This window comes from Pangasianodon hypophthalmus, chromosome 2 (assembly GCF_027358585.1).
Source record: "Pangasianodon hypophthalmus isolate fPanHyp1 chromosome 2, fPanHyp1.pri, whole genome shotgun sequence".
Taxonomy (NCBI): domain Eukaryota; kingdom Metazoa; phylum Chordata; class Actinopteri; order Siluriformes; family Pangasiidae; genus Pangasianodon; species Pangasianodon hypophthalmus.
The window spans coordinates 2,904,427-2,931,806 of record NC_069711.1 but is presented as its reverse complement, the minus strand read 5'-3'; the positions used below and the strand labels follow the sequence as shown (position 1 = coordinate 2,931,806).

Here is a 27,380-nt window from a genome sequence, read left to right as displayed (position 1 = left end):
ATGGTTCTCTGTGCATTTGTGTAGTTACATGTATATATAAGCGATACATAATTTCCTCCAATGCAGTGCTGATGCTGTGTCAGAAAAACAGCAAGATTTTTTGTCCCATGTTTCCACTGAGGTCCATTAAGGGCCGAGCTGTTACGCAGTTGGATAGAATAAACAACCATAGAGGACTTTACGGGTTTATGTGGCAGTTCACTGAGATGTCGATATATATATATATATATATATATATATATATATATACACAATAACTACGCTCAAGACGATAGATACAGGGATTTTGTTCTGGTTTTAGCTATTTATCCTCTGTAGCTACGATAAGGAAACTCTTTAGCATTAACATTATCAGTGCAGCTGACAAAGTGCTGGTGAAAATCAAGACTTGTTAGTAAGCAAATATGAGGAGATTTATGAAAATATTCCATTGCCAATATTTCATTGTTGCAATGTAAATAAAAATAACAGTGGGCCTCATTTAACAATCTTTTAGTAAAGCTGGAAGTTATTAATGACTGTTTTTATTTGTCTTAATTTATAGGTTTCTGTTTGTTTATAGGTTTATAATAGGTTATTTTTATTTTATAGGTTTCGCATTCTTTATTTTTAATATTCTTCAATTAATGCCAATAATATAAATCAACTGGTTTTTAAAATGCTCTCGATGGCACTCTTAGTCCCTGACCTTGTGAACTAGCATGAGTATATGTTTTTGATAGAGACTCCAAAGCACTTCTGTAAATCTGGACATTGGCCTCTGCTAAATGCTGTAAACTTAGTAAAATTAGGCAATTAAAACCTGAAGTAAGCAGTCAAGGTTTACATTTACACACATGCCGGAGCACGAGTAGGACACGAACGTTTTTCTGAATTTACAGAATTTTCACGAATACCAAATTTCTTATGGAAATGCTCATACAACAATTTACGAATAAATCCGTTCATATTCAGCTTGATAAATGCGGCCCAGTGTGTGTATTTCTGGGATGTTCACTGGTACTTGAAGTGATGTCTCACTTTATCTGTGGCTACATACAGTCAAGCCACAAGCAGCTCAAATTCTCTTGATTTTCTATCTGCAAAGCTACAAGAGAAGACAAACAACCTCCTCATCACCAGAGGTACACCGATTATTTCATCTGCATTACTGATATTAATAAATCTAATCGAGAGAGAAAGCTTGGATAGTTATTTAGCTGATACTAGCTAGGACTGGTAAAGGCGTTGTTATGGCTACAGGGTATTTTTTTCATATCAGCACAAAAAGCGTAAAAAAAAAAAAAAAAAAAAAAAAAACTAAGAAAGAAAGCGCCAAGTGTAAAAGCAGCCTTGCATCTTCAAATATTTTCCAACAATAATTTTCAAACTTTACTCACTGCTCATGTCTTATTTACAGTTATTGAATTATTGTTATGGAAACAAAACAATGGCACACTGAAGCTCCTGGCCCCTGTGTTTCTTGGTTCAAGCAGCATTTTTTAGTGGTACGAAACGATTTTGCCGTCTGAGAATTGTCTCATTTGCAGTGGAAACATGAGAAAGGGTGGAATCTTTTGTGTGCAAAAGAAAAGGAGCTCATACTTACAGGTGGTCCTCGGATTCCTGGCTCTCCAGGGTTTCCCTGTGCAACAGACATGTGAAGTCACTAACACACAGCAGAAGCTCTCAGCCACACACACATAAACAGAACAGAACTAGCACATACACCTACACACATACGCATGCACACATAACCTTCTAGTAGTTTTTTTTAACTGTATATATGCCACACACACACACACACATACACACAGATATATATAAGTACACACATATATGACATTTGTGTACATAACTGTAACACACTCATTAACATAAAAACACACAGGTGTCAAAGTCAAAGCAGTTTCACATTAAAGCAGCTTTAGTGTAATACTGACTCCAAATCCTGAAACGCATCACCAGGTTTATCTGTCATGTGTGAAACTGCAGCGATGCCTAGTGCTCACGTTTTTTGACCAAAGTCATCAGCGTAGCTACAAAGACGGCTAGTGAAGACAGTTTTGATCACAGTAGAAGATTGACAGCAGGTTATTTCTTACAGATAAGCTGCTGTGACTTTGATTTAAATGTTACCGATATCTGATAGATCGAAAACATGAATGATTCAGGATAATACATACTCGCATGCAGCTGGACTTTCTTTTCGTAGCAATGTCCTACATTCTGCATTATATAATATTGAAGGAATAAAACACTTCGTGTCATGTTATAGAAAAATAATCAACAGCGGGGTGGTGTGATAAAGCAGAGTTACTATTAACACCTCAAAATTTATTTTTCAGTAGGTGTTTTACTCCTCTCATGTAACAGTGGAGACTCCTTTCATAAATGTTAAATAAATGTCTCCTTCACCATATCAACAATTACATGTTTATGCTGTTACTATAAAAATAATAACATAGTGGAATAATTGTATTAACATAAACCTGTGATAGATGAAGAGGTGCTGTTATAGAAAATAAATCGACACCTTCTGACCAATCACAATGCAGAATTCAACAGCACTGTGGTACGACCCATAGAATATAATAAAGTGCCAAATTCAAAAATGCTATACAGAAATTGAGCAATTGAGTTTGACACCTGTGAGGTACACAGTATGAGACCACATTGAAGCAACACAGAGGGACAAACATATAAACAAGACATCATCACTCCCTTCCTCCCTCCCAACTCCCATCACAAAGCGTTGCAGCCAACATTCACAGCCACAGAAAACCTACCGGTCTGCCCAACACTCCTGGGAACCCAGGCAAGCCCTAAAGAAAAGAGGATGAGAGAAAAAGTAGGGACAGAATACATAGGAGAGAGAAGAGAGAGAGGAGTTGTGATGGTCCAGTGAAGTGTAAAAGGGCAGTACAGATAAATCATAGACAAGAAGACAGTGAGAGAAAGGAAAGAAAGGAGAAGACAGACATGTGGTTGGGGAAGAGAAGAGACAGGAAGGTGAGCTGTTAATAGCAGTGCTGCATTGGTTACTTTCTACAGTTTGTTCTGTCTCAGCCAAAGAGGAAGAGCTCCAGCAGCCTAGTGCAGCTCTCACAGCCAATCCCCAGGTTCTGCTACGCTGACAAACCCATGAGGGGCTGCCGTGGTGGGCTAACGTTACTCACAGGTGGGCTTGGTAGACCAGATGAGCCCTTTAAACCCTGCTCCAGAGGGGAATAAATAAAGGCGTGAGTGTGAGTCTTTACCCATCTGCCCTTATTCCTTTCTCAATCACCACTCTGTAATCCTTAAAACAATTTTACATACCTCAGGTTCATATCTACAATAAAACTGATTTATAAAATACAGAACAGTTTACAGCTACTTGTAATAGGCATAATGTCATATGATACTTATGATTAATTGTACATTGATATTTTGCCAATCCCTTTGTTTAAAAATAACTGTACATATTTTAAAAAGCTGGTAACTGATTAAACTGCATTACTTCTCTCTCCCTACACTCTCTCTATCTGTAGTGTATGTGCTGTCAGAAATAATAGAGTACTTAAAGCACACTCCAGGAAGCACTGAAACCCCCTCGCTTTTAAGATTTCCCTAAAGAGAAAAGATTTCTGTGAGTCGCCTTCAAGACTTCAGGTCATCTTACTACAGTGAGGGTTAGAGTGCGTAATCTAATATTTATGCCTGTGCTATTTTTATCAAACAACAGTAACCACTGCACCAAAAAAACCACTCAGTATTTCAGACTAACGTTACTGCCATGCTTGTCAGAAATGTATCTCTTCACTGAGGCTATAAATATACACTATAAATGATTACAATTTTTAACACAATGGCAGCTGCTTTCTCACCGGCTTTCCATCCTGTCCCGGTTTTCCAGGTTCTCCAGCTAAACCCTAAAAAAATACAGAACATTGTAAATACGATGTGTGAAATGAATTAAATTCATAGTGGGACTGACAAGGAAGACACTTACAGGGAGGCCATCTCTGCCCTTTTCCCCTACTTCTCCTCTATCGCCCTTCTCTCCACGGAAACCTGCTACTCCCTATATGGTGGACGAAAACACACACACACATTCAGTACTGCTGCAAGGGCAAATAAGCATTAAGACACTTTTGTCTTTGTTACTAAATACATTTCCAGTGCATATAACCCTAGTAACCCCAACCCTACCCTCTATAACCCTAAGCCTAATACCAACAACCCCAACCTCAGTACCCCTAATCCCAATAACTCCAACCCTTCTCTCAGTAACCCTAATCCCAACAACCCCAACCCTAACCTCTGTAACCTTCATCCTAATCCCAATGACTCAAACCCTAACCTCTGTAACCCTTTCCATTTGATACAACTTTCTAGTAATATAATGTTCTTCCTGTAAAATAAAATATTACTTCATTTACAGCAATTGTATCATTATGGAGATATTTGGAGCTCATACGGAGAACAAAATACAGGCCCTCACACACACACACATGCTCACAAGCAGAGAGTATACAGAACTGACCCGCTCTCCTTTAGGTCCAGGAGATCCTTGAGCACCATCCTCTCCTTTAATACCTTGAGGGCCTGGCAGACCCCGTGGACCAGGAACAGACTGAACTATGGAGTCACCCTAGAACACACAACACATTCACATGTAGTATGAAGACTGAAGTAGCACAGACAGCAGCATCAATACGAGTAGTATGAAGACGAAACTTTTCCTTCTTTTTTATTTACCTTAGGTCCAGGAGGTCCTGCTACACCATTTAGCCCAGGTTTACCCTGAAGTCCAATAGGCCAAATGTTAAAGTCTACTATATATACAGACATATACAAGTAAAGTTCTTGATGCCTTTAAAGATATCGGTGCTCACCGTTTCCCCTTTTTCTCCTTTCTCTCCTCTCTCTCCCTGAAAAAAGTAGATTGAGGCAATCTTTAAATGTTCGGCTATTCATCTTTTCTCATCTTACATCAGTGTTTTTTCAGCTCCTGTCCTGGATTATCGCCGCCCTGCAGAGTTTTCCATCTGATCAGCTAATTATCCAGACTTTCTGAGTCGAATCAGGTGTTGGGTTTAAAGCTTTATGTGAAAAACGCTTTGTGATTAAAATTTACCCAAGGAAGGTTATATGTAGTGCCAAGGACACTGCACATACGGCAAGCAATAAAAATAAGGTAAGACTGCACTTTGTGTGTGTTTGACTGCTGTTTCAGCTCATCTAAAAGCCACACTGATTAACACAGGACCAAACAAGCAATCTGTAGTTACTGCTTCATTTCAAATTAGATTTACTGTACTGTCATTTAACAGCATAGTATCACACGGATACACTTCAGCAGCTACAAGCTAATTAACCAGAGGCCTAGTTACGAATAGATGTTTAAAGTACTATTCAGATGGGATAAGGCATAGATAACAACGAGCAAAAAGCTAATTATGAAAGGTAGCTGATAGGAGCTTATGACCGAAACTCTGGTGTTGAAAAACCTGACTTAAAATTGAGTTAAAAAGAGCTTTTAAAACTCCTCCTTGTCCCTACCTTATCTCCAGGTTTGCCAGACTCTCCTAGTTCTCCAGCTCGTCCTGGTACTCCAGGTATGCCAGGTTTGCCAGGCTCGCCCGCCTGCCCAGGAGGACCCTCTGGTCCTCTTTCTCCAATAGCTCTGCCTGTGGGGCCCTGAGGACCAGGAGGCCCCTTTTCACCTTGATCACCTTTTTGTCCTCGCTCCCCTGGAAATCCTCGAGCACCCTTCAGGAGTTCGTCACAGCAGAATGTTAAAAAATAGTTAAATATGTTTGTGCCATCTGAAAGAACACTGTACTGTTTTACTTCTCATACTTACTTGAATTTCTCTAAAATGGCACCAGCACAAATGCAGCATTGACAAACAAACAAGAAACATTTAGTGTTCCGATAATATAAAGCGCCACTTCAGAATGCTTTAGTCCCTAATTGCATTTTGATGCATTTTTGTCAATATGGCTGAAAATTTAAATCATGTTAATTTTGTCATGGTACAGATTTTTGTCTCATCTTGCCTCAACTTTTTGATCCTTAGTCAACAAGTATTTTACCAGTAGTTTACCTTCAAAGTGCATACTGTTATAAGAAAATCATCAGTGACAGGGCGGTGTGATGAATTTATTTTCCTATTAGAGCATGTCCTATAGTGTTTTATTCCATTTACACTACAGCAACTGGACAACAATTAAATTTTTTTATTTATTAATGAAAGGCACTGTGGCAGCAGGGGCTTGGTCCAGCACCAGTTTGTGAATGGACTACGGAGTCAGGGAGAATGCGTGGTAATAAATGAGTGTACACCTGTGTGAGTACAGCAGGAGCTGGAAAAAGCATTGAAAGTGAGCTGAGCTGCACTGGGACAGCTCAAGCTGTTTAATTTACGCTTGAGTTGCTGAGACAAAAGCTGAAAAGCGCTCCAGTTAAAAGAAAAAACGAAACGTAAAAGAAAAACAGAAAAACACAACTTGCATTCTCCAAAGGCTGCCTCTTGGGTCCTTATTCTCCTCACAATAGCCAGAGTGTCAAAAACACATCTTACTTTTTATCCATTTATGGTTATGTTTAATGTTGTGGAACGTCCACTTGATGATGAAAATGATGATGCAGTCACTATTACCACACCCCCAGAAACATATAAAAAAACACTAATACAGAATAGAAGAAAAAAATTGTGCTGTGTCAGTGCAGCACCATGGTCAGCACACGGCCCTGAAGGCTTTTTATTTGTCTGCATGCATGCGCATGCACACACGCATACACATACACTTACATCTGCACCAGAGGGGCCTGGGGGTCCTGAATCTCCTTTATCCCCCTTTGGTCCTTTATCTCTTTGTGATACGATTTCCCTCAGCAGGACGTCTTTTTTTTCCATCACCATCTGCAGATCCCTGACCTGTAGAAAAATGAGAGCTTCTCACACCTGCTCAATAAAACTCACCTGTTATTTTCCGTGTTATACCTCTGAGTACCTCAATGCCAAAATCTGTAAGTGCTTTCTTCAGATCCTGAAACAGAAAAGGAAATTGCTAGTTAGCTTTCTTGCTGTTTATAAGTGTGTGTGTATAGCAGAAAAGTCACCTATCATCAGACAAGTTTCCTGTGCTTTTTTCTGACTTTCACTGAGAAAGAGTTCCTGTTACAACCTGAGCCTGGCTTTCAATTAATATTTCAAGGTGTGTTTAGTTATTTCATGAAATTTGTCAATCTTTATTATTCAAATGAGTACATCACGACATATTTTATTCAGCTCTGTTTATGTTTCTGCTTTAAATTGTAGCCATGAACAATGTACAGGTGTGTGTTCATGCATCTTCAGGCTACTAGACTCGCTCTTTATAATGTTATAGTGCTTTAGCTAGGTACATTAGTTAGCTTGGATCAAGCAGGATTTGTTTCAGTTCGGAAAAGTAGACCTGTTGATTGATTTTTTAAATTCAAACTGTTTTTATTAAATGACAAACACGTGCAGTATATATTATAATACACAATACTTACCACTGAAGTTCCTGGTTTTCCAGGTAAACCGTCTTCTCCTGGATCTCCCTGACAAAAGAAAAGCATAATTTCGTATATGAAAAAAGTCTAACATTGTACAAATTCTACAATATACTACAAATATTAGAAAAAGAGATATAATGCACATACCTGATCTCCTTTTACTCCTTGTGGGCCTCTCTCACCCTAGAAAATACCATTTTTTATATTCGTATTTAAATTGTACTTGTCAACTTTTTTATTTATTATATAACATTTTTTTTTAAAGATTTGTTAAAGATTCTTGCAAACGAAAGTGAGACTGAACATATCTAACTCACCCTAGCTCCTGCATCTCCTGGAACCCCAGGTATTCCCTGAAAGACAAACATATTACTCCAAATAAAAACCCACAAAGAACATCACTGACCTCACTAATAAGGCCAACACATTTTTAAAGTGTGAAGAGGAAAATCAGTGTTTTCTGTGACTGTACCTCATGGAGGGTTTTATTCTGATTTATTCCACTAATACCACAACAACTTTCCAACAATTAGATATTTTTATTTGTAACATGAACATAATTTTTGCCCTTTATAGTATACAAAAATCTCTGTTGAACAACCACCTGATTTTTTTTAAAAATCTGTTCATTATTGTTAGTACGTTGTTGTTACTCACCGGAGCTCCTGGTGGCCCTCGGGGTCCTGGGATAGGTGATAGGTCAGCCCCTTTAACATATATCACCTGTGAGTGAGAGAGAGAGAGCAAGAGAGAGAGAGAGAGAGCGAGAGACAGAGAGAGAATGTTGTGACAGAGAAACAAATTGACTTTATAACTAAACCCCAAAACACCTGCATTTCAAATAAATTCTGGCAACCCTACCCCCACAATCTCACACACACACACACACACACACACACCTGTCCTGGAGGTCCAATGTTCCCGGGAACCCCTGGTGGTCCCGGAGGGCCAGTGGGGCCAGTGGGCCCTGCAATGCCCCGATCCCCTTTCAGCCCATCCTGACCCTGAGAGAAAGGAAGAACAAATTAATTCTTTAAATAACAGGCATAAATGTGCACATCTAATAGGCTCATCTGTGAAAAGCTTCTTTCTCACGCCTGCTGATGGAGTCTGTCAAATTGAATTATTTTAATTAGATTATGGTTTAATCAAGCCAGACGCTGAGGAATTTTCATGTCTGCGTAAATGTGTGTGACATTTTACACCACACGAAAACTACCCTGGGAGGCGTGAAAGGAAAATCATTAAAGAGTCACTAAAGAAAATAAATGATGTGGAGCCTGAGATGTTTGCTATGGTACAATGCAGCCTGATAATCCATTAATAACAATAATGATGGCTCATTTAGAATAGAAACCCTCACTTACACAACTGTACTATATCATCTTTACTTAATCATCTAGAGTGCTCTTTTGACCAACAGACAAATAAAATACATAAAAAAACAACGGTTTTTTTAATTTATTTTTGAGATACAGTGGATTCAAAAATTATTCAGACCCCTTTACTTATTGCACACTTTACTGTGGTGTGACCCCTTGTTTTTGAAATACAGTGGATTCATAAATTATTCAGACCAGCAGTAGAGAACTCTACCGTTCAGCGCAATTTCAAAACAATCTCGCAATCATTATTTATTTTATGGCTAGGGCAATGACACAGTCGATTAGGCGATCCTTCACGGCTGTCCAGGATACATCAAGACCACTCAGACTACAAATGTTGTGCGGTCTTATGTGTCCAAAACCACCTCCTAAGGTAGTTTGAGTGATCGGTTCACAATGCGTCTCCGAGACACACTGGACCTTGTTCACACCTGTACATAGCGCTGTCTGCTTACAAGTGAATAACCCAGGAAGCATGTTAATGCCAGGTATGACCGGGACCTTGGTCTCAATTTTATTTTTATTCGATCGTGACTTGGCATCGGCGCCCTTAAGACTCGGTCTTGACTCGATCTTGGCTCTTCCTGGTCTTGGACTTGACAATGTCGGTCTTGACTACATCCCTAATCCAAAGCATCCTGTTTGGATTGTGTGCAAGACCTCAAATAATCTGAGATGATCTCCCATCACACCAAATACATCCAGAGGAGAGCTTTAAAAAGTCTTCTGGCCTCTCCCACACAGCGCACCTCATATTTCAGCTCCTGTCTTGTAAAAAATACTTGAGTCTCGATTTCTAAAACAAGACGCTTCAAAAACTTTCCTTCTGAGAACACAACTCCTAACTCCAATTCAGAGGCTGCTGCAACCCCCTGGTTCTTCCAGTATGAACTACTTTCATGTTCACACAGGCTATACTTCATCAATGTTATATCTTCCTTCCATCTGTATTACTGCAGCGCTTGCACATAGTCTTCTTCTAAATCTGCACTCAGTGACTCAGTATTAACACACATTGCTCGCACATGCTGTCTTGTCCTGCACTATTGTTTATTGTATTGTTTATTGTTTATTTACTGAACTCAATTACCACCAATACTGTTGTGTGGGATTAAAAAGAATCTTGAATCATCGTGTCTGGTATATAGTGTACAGTAATAAGTGTTTATTTAGAAAGAGAAAGCAGGAGAGAATGAAAAGGACAGAGAGACTGAATTAAAATGACTGCCTTACATTTCTTCCTGGGGGTCCTGATTCTCCTTTTTCACCCTGTGCAATCAAACAGAGCCAAAAAAAAAACAATCAAAGTCTGAAACTCTCCACTGTACTTTAAACTAAAAGGAGTTTTTCTTACCTTTCTGCCATCCTCACCAGGAACGCCATCCTCACCCTATTTTTTTCCAAAGGAAAATCATTAATTTATCATACAATCCCATTAAAGTAAAAAGACCTGCCATCTACTAAACTTTTTATAATACAGTCTTATTCATGCTACACTAGCTGCCTATTAAGCTCCACATTCACTACAAAATCCTGCTTATGACATTTAAAGTTTAAATCAGGGATGTCAAAACATACGGCCTGTTAAAGGTGCTAATCCAAATCCATGTCCTAAATTAAAATCGCCTTGCAGACTGTAATTGAATAGAAAGGTTGAGTCTATGTTATTCTACTAGAGGGCAAAATAGAGCGATAAACTCAGGGTCATAACTCAACTACTGACAAAATGTGCTAATGATGTATAATTCTCCTTAAGCAAGGTAAAAATGTGTAGCTAACTACTTAGTAGATGGCTTAATTCTGACATTCTGAAATTCTGTTCTCCTGAAACAGTATAGCCCATCCCAAGCATTTCAGTCAGTTCACATGAGCCTACCAATCCAGAGAATTGCTCACAACTCAGCTGGTGTAAGATTTTTTTTTTTGTCTGGAATAGCCTGGAATTTCTTTAATTCCTTCAATTTAATTGCTATTCTTTATCATTTTTTTGGTCTTTGGCAGTAATAGTGATTAAACTGTAATAAAACATAAGAAACTCCAGGAATTCAAAAACCTTTGACTGACAACGTATATCATATTTATTATAACGCACTCTAGGAATATACCGCAAGCTCAAGTTGATATACGGCTATTCATTTAGTGTGTGGAATTAGTCAGGAAAAAAGTTTCAGATGTCTGTGTTGAGACTTACAGTTTTTCCTGGAGATCCAGGTTTTCCATCCTCTCCTGATTTACCCTAAAATAACCCACAAAAGTTTTACTGTTGGTATCTGAACATCTGATTGCACACATTGCTGATCTGTGTTTATAATATCTAGGTGTGCAGATCCTGTACGGGTATGACGAGGATATCAATGTGTGTGTCTGTGTGTGTTTGCATGTGTATAACTATTTGAGCGTGTGTGTGTTTGTGTGTCATCTCTTACAGGTGCGCCTGCAGCTCCTGGAGGTCCTACAGGCCCTAGAGGCCCCTGAGGTCCTCCGAGTCCTGGTAAGCCCTAAAAACAAGGGAGAAAAAAAAAGTAAAATGCATGTTGTTATGCTTTTGATTTTATTAGTCAGTAAGAGAATAACGGGAAGACACTGTCTCCACCTAGAGGAAAATTGAAAAAAAATAAAATAATATACTCACATCTCTACCAGGTTCTCCCGTTTTACCAGGATCACCCTGAAAAGAATTAAACACCATGGTTATCTTGATTAAAATTAAAGCCATAATTTTTGCGTTTGGAAAGCATTTACACCAAGTAGTGTTTTATCATGGAAAAAAAAAAACATGTCCATTTATCTGAGCTCATGATTTCTTTATTATAATATTGTACATTTGTACTTAAGATGTGTAAACATCTACACATACCGTTTAGGCTGCAAGGATGGTTTGGATTGGACTTAAACTTAATAACCACAGCAATTAAAAAAATAACAATTTACTCATTTTATTATCTTTTTTATTAATCATAATTTCCTATTTATATCATTTTAATCTACTCTTTTTAACGCTATAATCAAGTCAATGCACTTGCCTCCTAATGCGTTTAGAACTGTAGCCACAGACTACATTATTTCCTGATTATTTTCGTTATAGTTTATCAGTTTTCCTTCCTCAGTGAACTTATTTTGTATGCTATATGGATAGACAAATCCCGTTGCTACGGGTTACATAAGCTTCAGCGCAGTTTTAAGAAAGGCTTTTAGAGATACACAGAATTTGAGAATGAGTCTGAAGAGATAACATCTGTATGCATGAAGCTTCAGTAAAACTCAACTACATATTTCTAACAGCACAGATTTATTTGAATATTCTATTCCAGTAAGTAGTATGTTCAGAAAGAATGTGTTAAAACTTTGTTTGCTATTTTAAATTTATTCCAGAGATTTTGTGTAACTTGGCTTGGATTAATACAGTCTATATACCATTTTATACTGTATCAGGTTAATTCAACATGTAACATGTGATCAGAGAATGCAAAAAATGTCTCCCATATTGCCGTAGCAAGGAGTCAAAAATCTTACATGCTACAGCTAATACATAAATAAAAGATACAGTTGTAATTTTATTTGCAAGTTTGTGGTCTGACCCTTAAACCGGGGGGTCCAGGTGGCCCAGGTTTCCCATCCTGACCAGGACGTCCATCCAGTCCAGCAGCTCCTCTTTCTCCCTGAGAGCACACAAACACACACACACACACACACACACACACACAGACAAACACACACAATAAAAACAAATGGTACAAATCATCTAGATGTAAAGCTGCTAGATGTAAAACAGCCATTTTAATGACAATATGCAGTACGCAGTAGGTGTATGATAAATTGCCAAGTAAGCGGTCAAAGCTATCATGCAAACAACCCTGAAATGTACATTTTTCAAAAAAAAAAAAAAAAGAAAAGAAAAATTTTTACCTTCTCTCCTGGACTTCCTCTCTCTCCTGGATCTCCCTACAGAAAAATGAGAGATTTGGTTTACGCTAGAGTTATCATTTGTTATACTACTACAGTCAGGTGGATGCAGCTTTTCAGAATACCGTTACACTGTTTGCTTTTTGTGCAGAAGATTTTCAGGAGTGGACATATTATAAAATCATTAGCTAGAGTGAGTAAGAGCTCCAGTGTGCTGCCCAGTTCTGTGTTTTGGTTTCCTGGAAACGTAACATATCATTATGTTACTAATGTATGGCAAGATGGTTAGTTAGTTAAGTGCATTAATGCAGACTAAGTGAATTTGCCAAATAAATAAGTGAAGTAAGTGTAAGTGAAACAAACTTAGTTTACAATCAAAAAGTTTACAATCACGTAGCATATCATGTTTGTGCCCTTATGTCCATACAACAATTATATATAAAAAAAAAAATTTCAATATTCAATAATATTCATATCTAACTAGTGTCTATTTTCTCTCGATATGCTAGCACAGCGCTTCCCAAACTTTTTGAGCAAACGACTCCAAATAGACTTCATGAAATTTCTAGGACCCTTGGGATCAATACAGTGTTATGTTATCTTATATGTTTCGGCATATTGTCATGTTCATTTTCATGACTCTCTGTTGTTCCACTGAGAGAGATGCTCAATGCAGAACATTTTATATTTTAATTTTTATTGCAGAACCTTTACAGTGGATCAGGGTAGTCAAAAAAAGACTTCAATAGCAGGAAGAGTCTTCATTTATACATGGCTGATTTGAATGTCACTCATAAAAGCAGCACCACTCGATTTCACCAGTGTTTCCACAAACCTGCATGTTCCTGATTCTGAAAGGTCATCTGTCATATGTACATGCTAATTAATTCTGATAATAAAAACAGTAGATGGCAGAATTATGAACGAGCAGTTACACCACTGAGGAGTGTTGCACCACTGTGAAGTGCATTAGGTTTAAAGATTCAAAATCTTTGCAAAATTTTAAAAAATGTAGGGTTCACTTTCTTTTCTAGTTGTCGAACCTGCTTGTCTGTTGGGAAACTATGAATTAAAAACAAAAAAACGAATAGCCTGAACATGAAATTTGCTTGTAATGCAGTGAAGGGGCAAGGCTTTAAAACAGTTAACTACATGCTTTAACGTAGTTGCGTAACGAAGTGTATGGTAATTAACTTACTCTGGCTCCCACTGGTCCTCGTTGACCCTCAGCTCCCTGAAATTACAAACCAAGTAGTTTACAAACAAGTGAAGAGTTAATAAAAACTTTGTATTAATATGTAGAGAGTGAACCTAGTGCTGTCTTTACCCGTAATCCTGGAGTGCCCGGTATTCCTGCTTCTCCTTGTTGACCTTTACTACCATGTTCCCCAGGGTCACCGGGTTCTCCCTGTGTCAATATAGAAACAACAGCTAACAGACTAGGACTTGAAAATTAATTCAATTATGTTGAAAAACGTTGAAATCTGCATGTGTGTGTGAGTGCAGGGAGGTGTGCATGGGAACATGGATGCTGTACTGTGCCTTTTCTCCTCTGTCTCCCTTGAGAAGAACCTGCCCATCTCCCTGAAATACAAAAGAACAAATAAGAGAAAATGGTAGAACAGGTTACAAGAAAAAACACATTAAACACATAAACAGAAACGCAGATGAAATACAGTCATGGGAAAAAGAAAATACTGCTGTTGTTAAAGGCAGTTCTACATGTTACTGAATTATAGAGTGTACTTATTTTTCCCTACCTGGTTTCTGAATGTTGATTTACTTTTTGGGTAAAAAAATTACAACATATTGAAATCTGTTGTGTTCTTCTGTTGTCATCTGAGGTTATTTGTCTATTTATAGAAGTTGTTGAGGACTACACAATCATAATTTAGGCCCCGATAAATAAAAACAGATAACTGAAGGGGGGTGTGCTTTCTTTTTCCAATGACCATATACTAGTATTCAGAACTTCATCAAATACTGGTCATCAAAATGTACATCCTTTGTATTAAAATTATATAATGTTAACATAAATATGGACTTACCGCATCTCCAGGGGGCCCTGGGGGACCTTGGATCCCCTAAAATAAAAGCACAGAGTGTCATTTGCCATGTGTGTATTCTGTATGTATATGTGTACAGAGATTAACAAAGAGTGTATGCATGTATTTATAAAGAAGAAAGAGTGTATGCATGATTATATACCTGATCTCCCTTTTGTCCTCGTGGTCCTACAGGCCCTGGAGAACCCTATATGGTGAACAAATGCCAAGAAATACCAAAACTGTATAGAATAATGCCATAAATGCAAATATTATACTCAGGTTTGAGGAACCCAAACCATCTCAATATACTCAATATAAATAAATAAACTATGTATAAATTGATTGAGGGAATGAAACGTAACCATATAAACGAGGTAAATGAGTAATCCTTTTAAGAGTTTGTTAGAAAGAAAAATAATAGCTATGCGAACATTGGTGTCTAATTACATTCTCTAAGTTCTGTGCAAGTGTCATGATGTGCTACTTGTGCGATAAAATGATCATGTAAGAACGCACAGCCCATGTTACAGATTATAGTTAAGAATAACACACAACAGACCATGAGGTTATACAAAAATCTACGCCAGGGTAGTGTGATACAGCCTGATGAGAACCAGAGATTCTTTTCTGAGCGTGTTATTCCACTTATACCACAGCAATTTGCCAACAATTACAATATTTAACTTATTAATGAACAAAGCATCACGCATTTTAAAGGTTTATAGTTAGATTTTAATATTGTGGAACATCCACAAGATATTTAGTTCCTGTTCTCACTTACACTACAGCAGCGATAATCAGTCATTTCCTCACCAGCCTTTTTGTCTCCCTCTACAATTCACACAAGTCCCTGTGTATGAGCTGTTACTACAGAAACAATAACGTAATATTAACCCATCGTTCACTTTTTCCTTCATATTTCTTGTGCAGTTATTAATACAGAATGGCTTTTAACACATCATTAGAAGATGAGTCAGTGCATTGCTATATTTTATTTTCAATAAGCAGAGCATCACTGCTTCTGAATATTGGACTGAGCAATTTATAGCACTCAGACTCTTCTTCTCTCAGTCTGTTTACTAATCACACTTGGATGAGTTTTTTTTTTTTTGCTGTAATGCAAATCATTTTAAATAAGCAGCGCGATTAATAAGCTAAATGTGTCGACTGGACTTGCATGCTTCTCGCTGTTATGGTAACACTGACACTAAACCTCGTTCTATGTATGAGTAACTTTGGATCATATTATGTAACATCCATATACACAAAGATCTGTCTACAGAGAGTCTAATTTATGATGCATATAAACTGTTATCTGTGCTACTACTACATATAATTATCACTCACACAAAAATTAACTTGAGATTCTTTCTTCATAAAAGAGGAGAACACCAACAATAAAAATGTCAGCTCTTGTGAAAGCAGAAGATGAACAACCCGTGCTTTCATGCATGTGTGTCTTACATTTCGTCCATGCTCTCCAGGATCACCTATGTCTCCCTTTTCTCCTGATGGACCCGTTTGTCCAGGAACACCCTGAAATAAATTATTAAATGCCAGAGGTTAGAAATATGCCTGAGAAGTCTGGAACTTCTTCTATAAATGAGGAATGGACTCACCCTCAGTCCCCGTTCTCCTGGCTTTCCGGGCAAGCCGGGCTCCCCCTGAGAGCACACAACACAACAGGAAACATTTATACACTTATAACCTAATCTCTAGGTTATAGAAATCAGTACAGTGTATAGGTTTTAGGCACATGTAAAGAAATGCTGCAACACAAAAACGCCTTCAAATATTAACTGTATCTACAATAAAAAATCTACTATAAAGAGATGTAGACAGCACTAAACTAAAGAAAGTCTATATCTGGCCTGACAACACTTTGCCTTTAAAAATCACGTGTCTCAAGTTCGATTTGTGCATTTTATCAGGAAACTGCCTGCTCAGTTTTTCTAATCATCTTTCAGAACCTGCCACAGTTCTTCTGCAGACTCCGACTCTCTTACTTGCTTCTGTTGTTTTCAGTTTTTTTGTCTGAATCGTGGTTTATTACGTAATATGTTACTTTCTTTACCGACATACAACTGACATTTTTCTTTAATAATTTCATTTTGGTTGGAAAATCTATTTTTTTAATGGCCTAATAATGCAGAAGTTATAAACGTCTCCATACAGTTTGACTGTGAAATTCGGAGTTTAATGGTCGTCTACAATTTTTAAGTTTAGTATATTACCTTTATTTAATGTCTACAAAAATTTATTATTTAATATGGACACACTGATATAAAAAGGAACAAACTAGTTCAATGTTCAAGTTTCAAACTAATGACACCCTAACTTGAAATAACAAGATATTACTTCGAAATAACCTTGTAATATCACAATAACAATATACAAACTTGAGAAAATCAGGGAAACTTTTTTAAAAATCTGTACAAAATTGTAACACTCGGTATGAAATGTTAACATTTAATCGGTTGCAATCTAAGTTTGTAATTGTTTTAATTATACTGATAATACCCACAATAAAAGTGTAGTGTGACATCATTTATAATGATACTGAAATTATATGGTAATATTGACCAGCTCTAAGTGAGATTATAACAGACATTTCCCTGCACTGAGAGAAGATATATTTACTCACTTATAATGAAAGTCTAAACTGCATTTTAAGAATATATTGGGAAACAAAATGCATTGGGAATTTTGTACATACAGTGCTTTGCATAATAATAAACTATATCGATTTTTTTTCTGCTAACCATTTTGTTTTCATGACATTTAATCCCAAATAAAGCCATTTCCCGGTTGTAACACTACAAAATGTGGAACAGTTCAAAGGGCGGGGGAGTGGATACTTATGCAAGCCACTGTATGCACACAGACTCACAAGCAGAAATAAATCTCACCGGAATCCCATCTTCTCCTTTGTCACCTCTTAGGCCCTAAATTAAAAAAAATATATAGAACATAGAGTTAGTTTGTAAAACCACAAACTGCGATCATCAGAAGTTTATCAGTTACTGCGAGATATTTTAAGCTTAGCAAAGTTTCCTCTCTAGTATTTATATAAAAAAAATTTGAGATTATTTTCACAGAAATATATATTAATTGATAGGAAGTGTTAAGTGGTAAACCATAATTCACTGATATCCTGTATCTAAACAAAGATCACACTGACATGAGTAGTACAGTTTTACATCACATATTAGCATTCATAGTATTAAGATTATTAAAATTATTGAATAGACTAAATTATAGAAGGGCTGATGGTCTCTCACATCTTTCCCTTTGGGTCCAGCTGGACCTGCAGGCCCGGGATTGCCCCCTTCTCCTCTCTCTCCTGGTTCACCCTGGTTTCCCTGCAGCGTCACAGAGCGTATGATCAGTATATGAAAGTACAGAGGTGTCACTAATGAATGTTTACAAAGGAGACAGGGCAAACCTTTGCGCCAGCTCTTCCAGCAAGTCCAGGAAGACCCTGTTAGGAAGTGTGATGACACTAATGAATCATTTCAAAATACATTTAAAATATGTCATTTTCCTATATGCAGAGCTTAACATCAAAGCACAGAGTACACTCCATGATTTCATCCCTCGTTTTGGTGCTCGGTGACTACACCCCCTACTCAGCGACTACTTTCTGTGTGCTCCTGTGGCGACCTTTCACGTAGTGTGCACCATCCAGAGACTCCATTTTCTCAGCCTGCGAGCAACTGCAGACGCTCCAACATTTTCAGGCATGTTTGATTTTCTTGGCGTAGTGTGAAACCCCCCTGCGACTAGTTGCAAGTACAGCAATGAGAACAGCAAGTGAGAGTCTGAAAGGAAATCAAATTCTTCTGCTCTCATGCACAGCAGATTCCCAGAATCCAGTTTATCATCTATTTATTTCTGTGGGAGTGTACGATAATGATAATAATGCTTCTGTAAGAAATTACTTGGCATGTCATACTCAAATGGTTGTTAGGAAAAGCAAAAATATACACAAACAAGGCATGATTCCTGTAGACGCACAGTATAAACATAGCTAACCAATATTACCCTTCCTGTTTTCTCTTATTTCTCTTTTCTCTTGTTTCCATTCAAAATAGCGACAAAGTGACATGACAGCTCTCGCATTTATTTTAATGAGAAAGAGGGATTTAAGGATGAAGCGCGCTCGGCACGGGGATCTCTCCAGGCGAAAGATGGTGTAGTGTCTACAAGCAACTGCGTAATGTGCAATTCCCTACAACACCAAACAACAGACCACAAAAGACCACAATTCACAAAACAAATTATTCACAAATTCACAAACAATTCAAGTGTAGTGTGAAAGAGCCAGCTATTCTGAAGGATCAGAGAGTCTGAAAGTCGTGTAGTGTGCACTCGGCATAAGAGAGCCGTTTCTGTGACACTGATTGCTATTAAATTTAATTAATCGCTCAATTTGCTAAATTTATTAGGTATACAATTGCTTCTAAGGCTATGTTCAGCAAATTCTACTTATCTGGCACATTCAGTTGGAACAGAAAGGAGTTTGTTGCAAAAAATGTGGCAATGAAAACAGACATCACTAAAGTCCTAATTTAATTTGGTCAGTTGGCAGTGCAGCCACTTAGGTCTAAATAAATTATTCAGGAAATAAATCAGATGTGTGATCAAAGCAAATAAAACTATTACTAATTTAGCTTTTAGTGTTATTCATCTATACAGGATCTACGCAATAACTGAGGAGAATAGTGAAAGCAAACACACTGCTTCCCTGTTCAGATCTTTAGTCATACTGACCCGATCACCCTGCTCCCCTTTAGGCCCAGTCGGACCAGGTAGTCCTACTCCAGAAAGACCCTGAAAGAGAGGGAGGAAAAAAAAAACATATTTGTGAGTTCAACAACAAAAAAGCTAGTTAATGTATACTTAATTACTCTTAACGTGTATCTTTAAATAATGAAACGAAATGATGTAGAATAATGAACGACGATGTGGCGACTTTGGTACATTAGTAACAACTACAAAATTACAAAATGTACCCTTTCTCCTTTCTGTCCTGGCTCTCCCTTTTCACCTGCAGGACCCTCAGGACCTGGAGCTCCTTTCTGACCCTGAAAGATGAACAGAAATGAACAATACCAGCAAAAGTATCAGATATCAGCAAAAAAATTAACAAAAAAAATAGAAAAGATTGGAATTGGATCTGCAAAAGTTCTTTTCCCTAGAAACTGAATGTTTAAATATAAAGAGACATGACTGTATTTTTGTTAGGATTTTACTATATTATACTTTATTATACTTGTCACGTAAGTGAAACTTTAACTGAATACAAAAGCAGCGATGTTATACATTTTTTCCTGCTTTTTTTTTTTTTTTAAACAGAGTTTAGCTGATCGGTGATGAGTATCGGACAGATTTCAGTATCAGTACTGTTTGGTATCTGAAATTAAAAAGTGGTATCGTGCCATCTCTAATATAAACCTAAGTTCACAGCAACACTTGGAAATCATTCAGACATTTATCTATCTACATTTATTATATGACAATATTGTTTAATCAATACTTCTATCATAGAGTTTTAGTACATCTAGGGCTAGCTGCAATGTGCACAGATGTTACAGTCATAAGAATGTGTATAAGAATTCTTTTAGACATAAATCTGTCATATTTATTTTTGGCAATAATACCAGCATGGAAGCAACAACATTACTTTTCTTACCTGCTCTCCTTTCTTTCCGAGTGAACCTGGGCCCTGGAACCAAAACGACAGAAAACATCATCACCAGCAGGTGTAACAGCTACAACAATTTAAAATATGCATAAATGTTAACTGGGAAGACATCATTTTCAGATTTCTGTCATTTTAGACATTGCATTAGCATTTAGCATTATGTTCCTCTTTGTGGAGGTTTTGCACACATCCTGCACAATGCATCATGGGACTTAGGAACATTGTGGGTAGAGACTAAAGTATTTATAAGCAGCGTAAGTCATAATGTGATGCATTCGAGCTTAAACTCACACCGCCCGGTTCGCCTTTCGCTCCTTCAGCTCCCTGCAGACAAACACACAGTAAAGATGAACACACTGTACTGCATTCCCTCTGTGAGTTGCATTAAAAAAAAAGATCCTCACCTTTTCTCCTGGAAGTCCATTTGCACCTGGCAAACCCTGAAAACACATGAATATACAATTTCACAGCCTGCATTTGCACACACACACACACACACACACACACACACACACCCCTTCACAAATGAAGCAATAACTCTCTGAATACTAACCCTGAGCCCGGGGGGTCCTGGGAGTCCTGGTCTACCCATATCACCCTAAACCATATACAAAGCAAACACAGAACATATAGGTATGTGTAGAAATAAAATAAAACATAGGTATGTAAGAGAAATACCAGAAATGTGTAAGTGATGCAGACCTTATCCCCTGCTAGACCAGGTGGCCCTCTCTCACCCTGAAAAAGACACATACAGCTGATTGGCATCACAAAAGCTTCAGTTCCCCACAAATCTAACTTACGTCACATCTTTAAGAGAAAAACATCTATTCCAGTCTGTCAAAGACAATATCTCAACACTGACGGAAAACAGGCTCTAATCTCACTCGCAATATTTTACTCAGTTTGAATCAAACTTCATTTTAAATTTGGCAAAGAGTGATAAACAAAGAATGTGAGCAGGAGAAATTTTCACATGAAATCAAATTTTTTCCCCAACTGTTCATATTCGTATATGGAGTCAGATCCAATTAACATCACATTTCTGTACTTGACTTAATCTGGCCAGTCAAATCTGCGATATTACCTGATGTCATAAATTTGCAACATGAACAACAATGGACAAAAACCAGCATAATAAACCATATATCATGATGCTCCCACCTGTACTTCACTGTGGGTGTTGTGTTTTTATACATGCATCCCTGCTTGCTGGGGTTCTGATTTGTCTACATGCTTTTACGCATGTATCTCTGTGCTTTTTTTTTAGATTTGCATGAGGTGTAGGAACAGAGCTGATTGTGGTGCAGTTAACTGCTTATTGTTCTTGTGTAACAGCTGTTCCAGCTGCTTTCAGGTTGACTTGCAAATCTTTTCCAGTGACTGCTGACTTCTCCTGTGCTGAGAAATCTTGTATAGCACACCTGTCCATGGACGATTAGTTGTAGTTCCATGAACTTTCTACCTGCAAATTATCGAATTGCACTGACAGGGATGTTTAAGGTCTTTACTATGGCTCTGCAACTTTTTCCATTTGAGTGTTGTTTAATGTTGTCCCTGAGAAGTTTAGGAAGCTCCTTCATATTCTCCATGAATGTTACATGTTGCGTGAAATCTTCCTAACCAATGTCTTTTATAATAACATTTATATCTAAAACTTGATTTATTTTTTTGTAATCTATACACACACACATACACACACACACACACACACGCTTACGAATACACACTTTTTAGTCCATATTTATAAGTACAAAGTCAAAAGACATTATATGTGTAAATTTGAAGGGGATATCTGGATTGGAAGAACATTAAATTAAAAAAAAAAAAAAAAGGTGTCTGAATACTTATATCCCCTCATTGTATATAATGCTATCAGTGAAATCTTCATGGTGAACCACTTAAGAAACACTCACTCACCCTGTCACCCTGTGACCCGGGCTCTCCAGCCTGTCCACGGTCTCCCTACACAAGAGAATCAGGATTAATATTTTAAAAAAATTCAGTAAAAAAAAAAAAAACAATAGTCAAATAAACTTAAACATGTTTAATAACCTTGCTTCCGATTTCACCAGGAGGACCTCTTGGACCCTAAGACACACAAATAATAATAAAACAGGTTTTATTAAGGTCATGGAAAGCAAGTATTTCAAAGCACTCTATGTATTTTATGGTCTGCAAATGAGTGTGTGTGGGTTTATCAAGAAAATGCAGTGGCAGAGGCCACCCTTGAAACAATCTCTACCACCCCAAATCTGACCTAAAATTTCTGAGATATGTTATTCCTACCTCAAGTTGATTTAAATAACTGTTGTAGATACTTTGAGCAAATCCCAAAGAAGCCAATACAGTAATGTCATTAACGTGACTCATTTTTTTCAAAACCTAGTGCTATATAAAATTAGGTGGTGCCACGCCTTACTGTGCTCCTGCCCCAACTTTTGCACCCCATGTCAAGAACTCACTAGTTTAGATAAAGCAATTTCCATTACATTCAATTACATACATTACAAAAATATGCAATAAATCATAAATCTGACATGGATATGCAATAGGTTGTGCATGGCGTGCATGTGTGTGTGTGTGTGCGCTGACAAACCCGGTCACCCGGCTCTCCTTGTGGCCCTGGGGGTCCTGGATTGCCCTTTATGCTCTCTCCCTGAAATACACAATTAACAGTCTAACTATTTATACACATTACATTTTCAGTGCTGGGAAACAAATGCATAGACATAAACATATACACAGAGACACAGACACACACACACACACACACACACTGTGTACCCAACCTTTCCAAAAGGACACAATGTGCATCTTAACATATGATCAATGGTGCAAAATATAAAATATACATTTATACCTTAATCACTGCAATACTGCAAAGATTTAAGTAAGAAATAAAATACTCTGGGCCATGCTGTTATAGGAAAATAATCACCTTCTGACCAATAAGAATCAACATTCAACGATGCTGTGGTATAACCAGATGTAAAGAATTGGCTGACACTGGTGAATAAAATTACATTTAGTTTCCTATTCATATGATTTCACTGGATACTGTGGTGCCTTGCTTATTTAGTTATTTAGGTTTAACTGTATTGATATTTAGCATTTAAATTATACACTCAGCTACTGTGTCCAAGGAGCAGTTTGGCTCTGTGAATGCTACAGAAACACACCAAAAAAATAAACAGCACACACAGTGAATGTACACAAACTCACAGTCTCTCCTCTGGCTCCTTTCTGTCCTGTCAATCCAGTGGGGCCCGTAGGTCCTGGAGGTCCTGGAGGTCCAAGACGTCCCTACAGATATAAACACACAAACTCTAATTACACAGTCAATCTAAAATAAATAAAGCAACTAAACACAAACTCTTGTATATTGTAATAGGACTGAATAAGACATGCTGACTGGCTGTGTTGTGACCAATCACATAATTGGGTCATAATTCCCAATCTCTGACTAGGAAAAACAAAAGAAAACACCATCTCAGCTCAGGAACTCTGGATGGTCTCCTCAACTCTGAGTTCAGCAAATGATGTCAGATCAACATGGTCGCTCACAGCGTGAACGGTAAACAAAGCAGCACTTCTTAACTTTAAATGAGTTATACTGTATATACAAATATTTGGTTAATATTTAGGTCAATCAACATACAGTCATATGCAATAATGACTATACAGACTATACTATATCTACAATACTGACTATACAGTTTGCTGTTTCGAGGAGGTTAATATACGTACATCACTCATCATCATTAGCTGGATAGCTTGTTGCGAACAAAAGACAAACATGGAAGCATCTATATTTACTTCAAACTTTGTAGCTCGAACAGACAGAGGAAGAAAATTCTGTAATTCCGAGCTGTAAAGTCGAATGCAGCATTATTCTGTCTGGACTCAAGCCTGGTGTGTTTATCCTCTCAGTAAGGTTTTTTTTGGGCAGGTTAAAACAAAGAATTCACACTCAGGTGAAGATGAAAAGAAGCCATTCAAGACAGCCTAAGAGAGGTGTTTTCAATCCAAGCTAACCTTAGCGTTGTTCAATCGCAGTGAGAACATGATTTAACTGCAGCTGCAGTAAGTGAACCAAAGACAGCACAAATTGATCTTACAAAATGAACTCCTCATGCTGGGTTTTAGGAAATGAGAAAGGATGTACACAGAACTGAAGTGCTCTCTCTGTCTCTCTCTCTCTCGCTCTCTCTCTCGCTCTCTCTCTCTCTTTCATATGCGACAGTTGCTCTGCCTGCTCGTTTCATTGCTCCATGCTCGAGACTACCTTTGTGTGTGCAATACACTACACCTTGCGCTCATTATGACCATGCTCACTGATGCTGCTCTTCACACTCAGGTCAGCCTTTCACGAGTTCTCTATTAAACGTACAGTTTTATCAGGATTTTTTATCAGGTATTGTAGAATGATGCAGTAGTTCCTCGTTCTATAGCATGGTCATTAATCCTGTCATTCATTTAGGTCATTTCGTGTCATCTGTTCATCAGCGCAGCAACGTACACTAGGATTACGTCACAAGTATCACATGGTATCGGATATTGGTACAGGAGCTTGAACAGAAATGTCTTGGTATCAATGCGTCCCTAATGTTTGGTTTATATATATATATATACATATTTATATGATTAAATATATACATGTATTAGGTATATATACCAAAAGTCTTACACTAATAGGTGACCTAAATCATTGCTATAAAATATAAAGAAGGTGGAGGACACACTGCTGCTGTAGATTAATGACACATAAAAAATGGTACAAACTGACAAAATGGTGACATCTCACAAGAAACAAACCACATCAACAGAAACAAGAGAGACTGGCAGAGAGTAGTATTAACATAATTCATCTCCATCAGTGGACGTTAGAACATAATGCCATGACTCTTTTTTAGGTTTTATTATAGAATTATGTCCTAAATTACTTAGTTACACTGCTCCTTATCACTGAAACAAACACACACACACACACACACATGCACACATGATAGTGTAAAATGAAGTTGAAAATGCCACACTTACCGGTTCACCTTTTTCTCCTTTAACTGCTGCCCCACTGCCCACTCCGGGAATGCCCTGTCCATCAGCACACAGAACACACGGCTCAGTTCACAGGAAGCGCTCAAATATATTCTTACAATACTGTTCTAGTCACAATTCATTATTACTCACTGGTTCCCCACGACTTCCTTTCTCACCCTGAGAGAGAGAGAGAGAGAGAGAGAGAGAATGAGAGAGAGAGGAGAAATGTTACACTAATAAGCAACTCACGTTTTATTCAGATCAAAATGACTCAATGACTAAATGAACAAACAATAAATATGCATGTTTTTTAATCAAAATATTCAAACATTAAAAAAGACATTCACTGAATCAAGTTACCCAATGACAAAAATAAAAATCATATAACATATATTTAAATTATAATGTCATATTAAACACATATTAATGTGTTTCTCATCTCATCAAAAGACGCAGACAGCCAATTAATAATTTGTAAAAAAAAAAAAAAAATTCACTAGTACATCATTATTAATATTAGGCTTACAAAATGATAACTAAATCCTGAATTATACTGCATTATGATTATTTATTACAGTTATTCAGCCAATTTAGGAACATTTGTTTTCAAATTTATCATCAAAATACACCTTTTCTTTCACAGTCGATTATCAACCTGCATTCCTTCACATGGACATATCTCTAAATTAAATAATACTGCTTTTTTTCAAGTGCTACGTATCTCTCCATCCATCCATTTGGTTAAATTCCATTTGTTTATATTTAGCATTATATTACAGACTTAATGTGAGTAATGCGAGTATACATATATCTGTGTATATATATATATATATATATATATATATATATATATATATATATATATATATATATATATATTACAATGTACATATAATTTCAATCTCAACTAAGGGAGATTAGTTAAACTAATAAATAAAAAATAAACAAATAAAATTAATAAATCATGTATCCATTAACAAATAATCATAGAAAAATAGAAAATAGTCCCACAGTTATCAATTGGCTTTGACGCCATTAATTATATATATACACACACACACACACAGTTGGAACATCATTGGACGTACTTCATTAAGTAAAAATGATATAGCAAACTGCCCACGTGTTGTACACGCACATACACGCACACACACACTCTATTATGAGCTCACCTTTATTGAGAGCCCAGATGTGCCCGGTGTCCCAGGGCGGCCATCATTTCCTGGCAGCCCCGGAACTCCTGCCTCTCCCTTTGCCCCGTCTGTGCCTGCTCGTCCTGGAGTACCCTGCAAACAGAAAAAAAAAAGGTGTTCACAAAGGGAACAAGGTCTTATGGGTATGTGTGTGTGTGTGTGTGTGTAGGGATGGGCAATATGACGAAAATATCATATCAGGATTCATGAAGGCATTTCTACATTTTTTTTTTACAATTTTAACAATTCAGTACAAAATTCCAATCAGTTTATTATTTATTACAAAACCTAATTATAAAAAGATAGCACAATATTCACGTCTCTCATACAAGTGGTATTGTGATATAATGTATAATATTATATTATTATGTATTATATTATATATTATACAATATAATATAATGATATCGATATCATCACATCGCCCAGCCATAGTGTTACTCTGAGCTTCTTACGGGTAGCCCAGGTAGACCTGGCTCTCCTTTGCGCCCTGGCACGACTCCGACAACGGATCCAGGCTCACCCTGTAATAAAACACATTTCTCTTCAGCACGACGACAGAAACATGGCTCCGGACCCTAATCTGTGC

The 27,380-nt window shown here is 37.3% G+C and overlaps 1 protein-coding gene across 5 annotated transcripts in view; it reads right to left on the bottom strand.

Moving 5' to 3' along the window:
- Positions 1-27,380, bottom strand: part of col7a1 (collagen, type VII, alpha 1) — a 103,976-nt gene that overhangs the window by 28,097 nt on the left and 48,499 nt on the right. For 4 of the 5 annotated variants that reach the window (XM_053229084.1, XM_053229088.1, XM_053229090.1 and 1 more), the window contains 47 exons: positions 27,247-27,315; positions 26,771-26,884; positions 25,749-25,775; positions 25,599-25,652; positions 23,781-23,861; positions 23,155-23,214; positions 22,611-22,646; positions 22,476-22,520; positions 21,258-21,293; positions 21,109-21,153; positions 20,960-20,995; positions 20,847-20,879; positions 20,544-20,576; positions 19,864-19,935; positions 19,622-19,681; positions 18,294-18,329; positions 18,130-18,210; positions 17,758-17,793; positions 16,468-16,512; positions 16,313-16,384; positions 15,009-15,053; positions 14,849-14,884; positions 14,343-14,384; positions 14,128-14,208; positions 13,999-14,034; positions 12,804-12,839; positions 12,476-12,556; positions 11,530-11,565; positions 11,324-11,395; positions 11,089-11,133; positions 10,252-10,287; positions 10,131-10,166; positions 8,412-8,516; positions 8,170-8,235; positions 7,830-7,865; positions 7,660-7,695; positions 7,510-7,557; positions 6,984-7,019; positions 6,782-6,907; positions 5,527-5,736; positions 4,860-4,895; positions 4,723-4,767; positions 4,508-4,615; positions 3,974-4,045; positions 3,849-3,893; positions 2,769-2,804; positions 1,589-1,624 (listed from right to left, as the gene is read on the bottom strand). In XM_053229084.1, the coding sequence (XP_053085059.1) occupies positions 1,589-1,624; positions 2,769-2,804; positions 3,849-3,893; positions 3,974-4,045; positions 4,508-4,615; positions 4,723-4,767; positions 4,860-4,895; positions 5,527-5,736; positions 6,782-6,907; positions 6,984-7,019; positions 7,510-7,557; positions 7,660-7,695; positions 7,830-7,865; positions 8,170-8,235; positions 8,412-8,516; positions 10,131-10,166; positions 10,252-10,287; positions 11,089-11,133; positions 11,324-11,395; positions 11,530-11,565; positions 12,476-12,556; positions 12,804-12,839; positions 13,999-14,034; positions 14,128-14,208; positions 14,343-14,384; positions 14,849-14,884; positions 15,009-15,053; positions 16,313-16,384; positions 16,468-16,512; positions 17,758-17,793; positions 18,130-18,210; positions 18,294-18,329; positions 19,622-19,681; positions 19,864-19,935; positions 20,544-20,576; positions 20,847-20,879; positions 20,960-20,995; positions 21,109-21,153; positions 21,258-21,293; positions 22,476-22,520; positions 22,611-22,646; positions 23,155-23,214; positions 23,781-23,861; positions 25,599-25,652; positions 25,749-25,775; positions 26,771-26,884; positions 27,247-27,315 (2,694 nt within the window). Of the gene's footprint in view, positions 1-1,588; positions 1,625-2,768; positions 2,805-3,158; positions 3,195-3,848; positions 3,894-3,973; positions 4,046-4,507; positions 4,616-4,722; positions 4,768-4,859; positions 4,896-5,526; positions 5,737-6,781; positions 6,908-6,983; positions 7,020-7,509; positions 7,558-7,659; positions 7,696-7,829; positions 7,866-8,169; positions 8,236-8,411; positions 8,517-10,130; positions 10,167-10,251; positions 10,288-11,088; positions 11,134-11,323; positions 11,396-11,529; positions 11,566-12,475; positions 12,557-12,803; positions 12,840-13,998; positions 14,035-14,127; positions 14,209-14,342; positions 14,385-14,848; positions 14,885-15,008; positions 15,054-16,312; positions 16,385-16,467; positions 16,513-17,757; positions 17,794-18,129; positions 18,211-18,293; positions 18,330-19,621; positions 19,682-19,863; positions 19,936-20,543; positions 20,577-20,846; positions 20,880-20,959; positions 20,996-21,108; positions 21,154-21,257; positions 21,294-22,475; positions 22,521-22,610; positions 22,647-23,154; positions 23,215-23,780; positions 23,862-25,598; positions 25,653-25,748; positions 25,776-26,770; positions 26,885-27,246; positions 27,316-27,380 lie in introns of all 5 variants that reach the window. The other variant, XM_053229086.1, reaches the window with a different exon arrangement.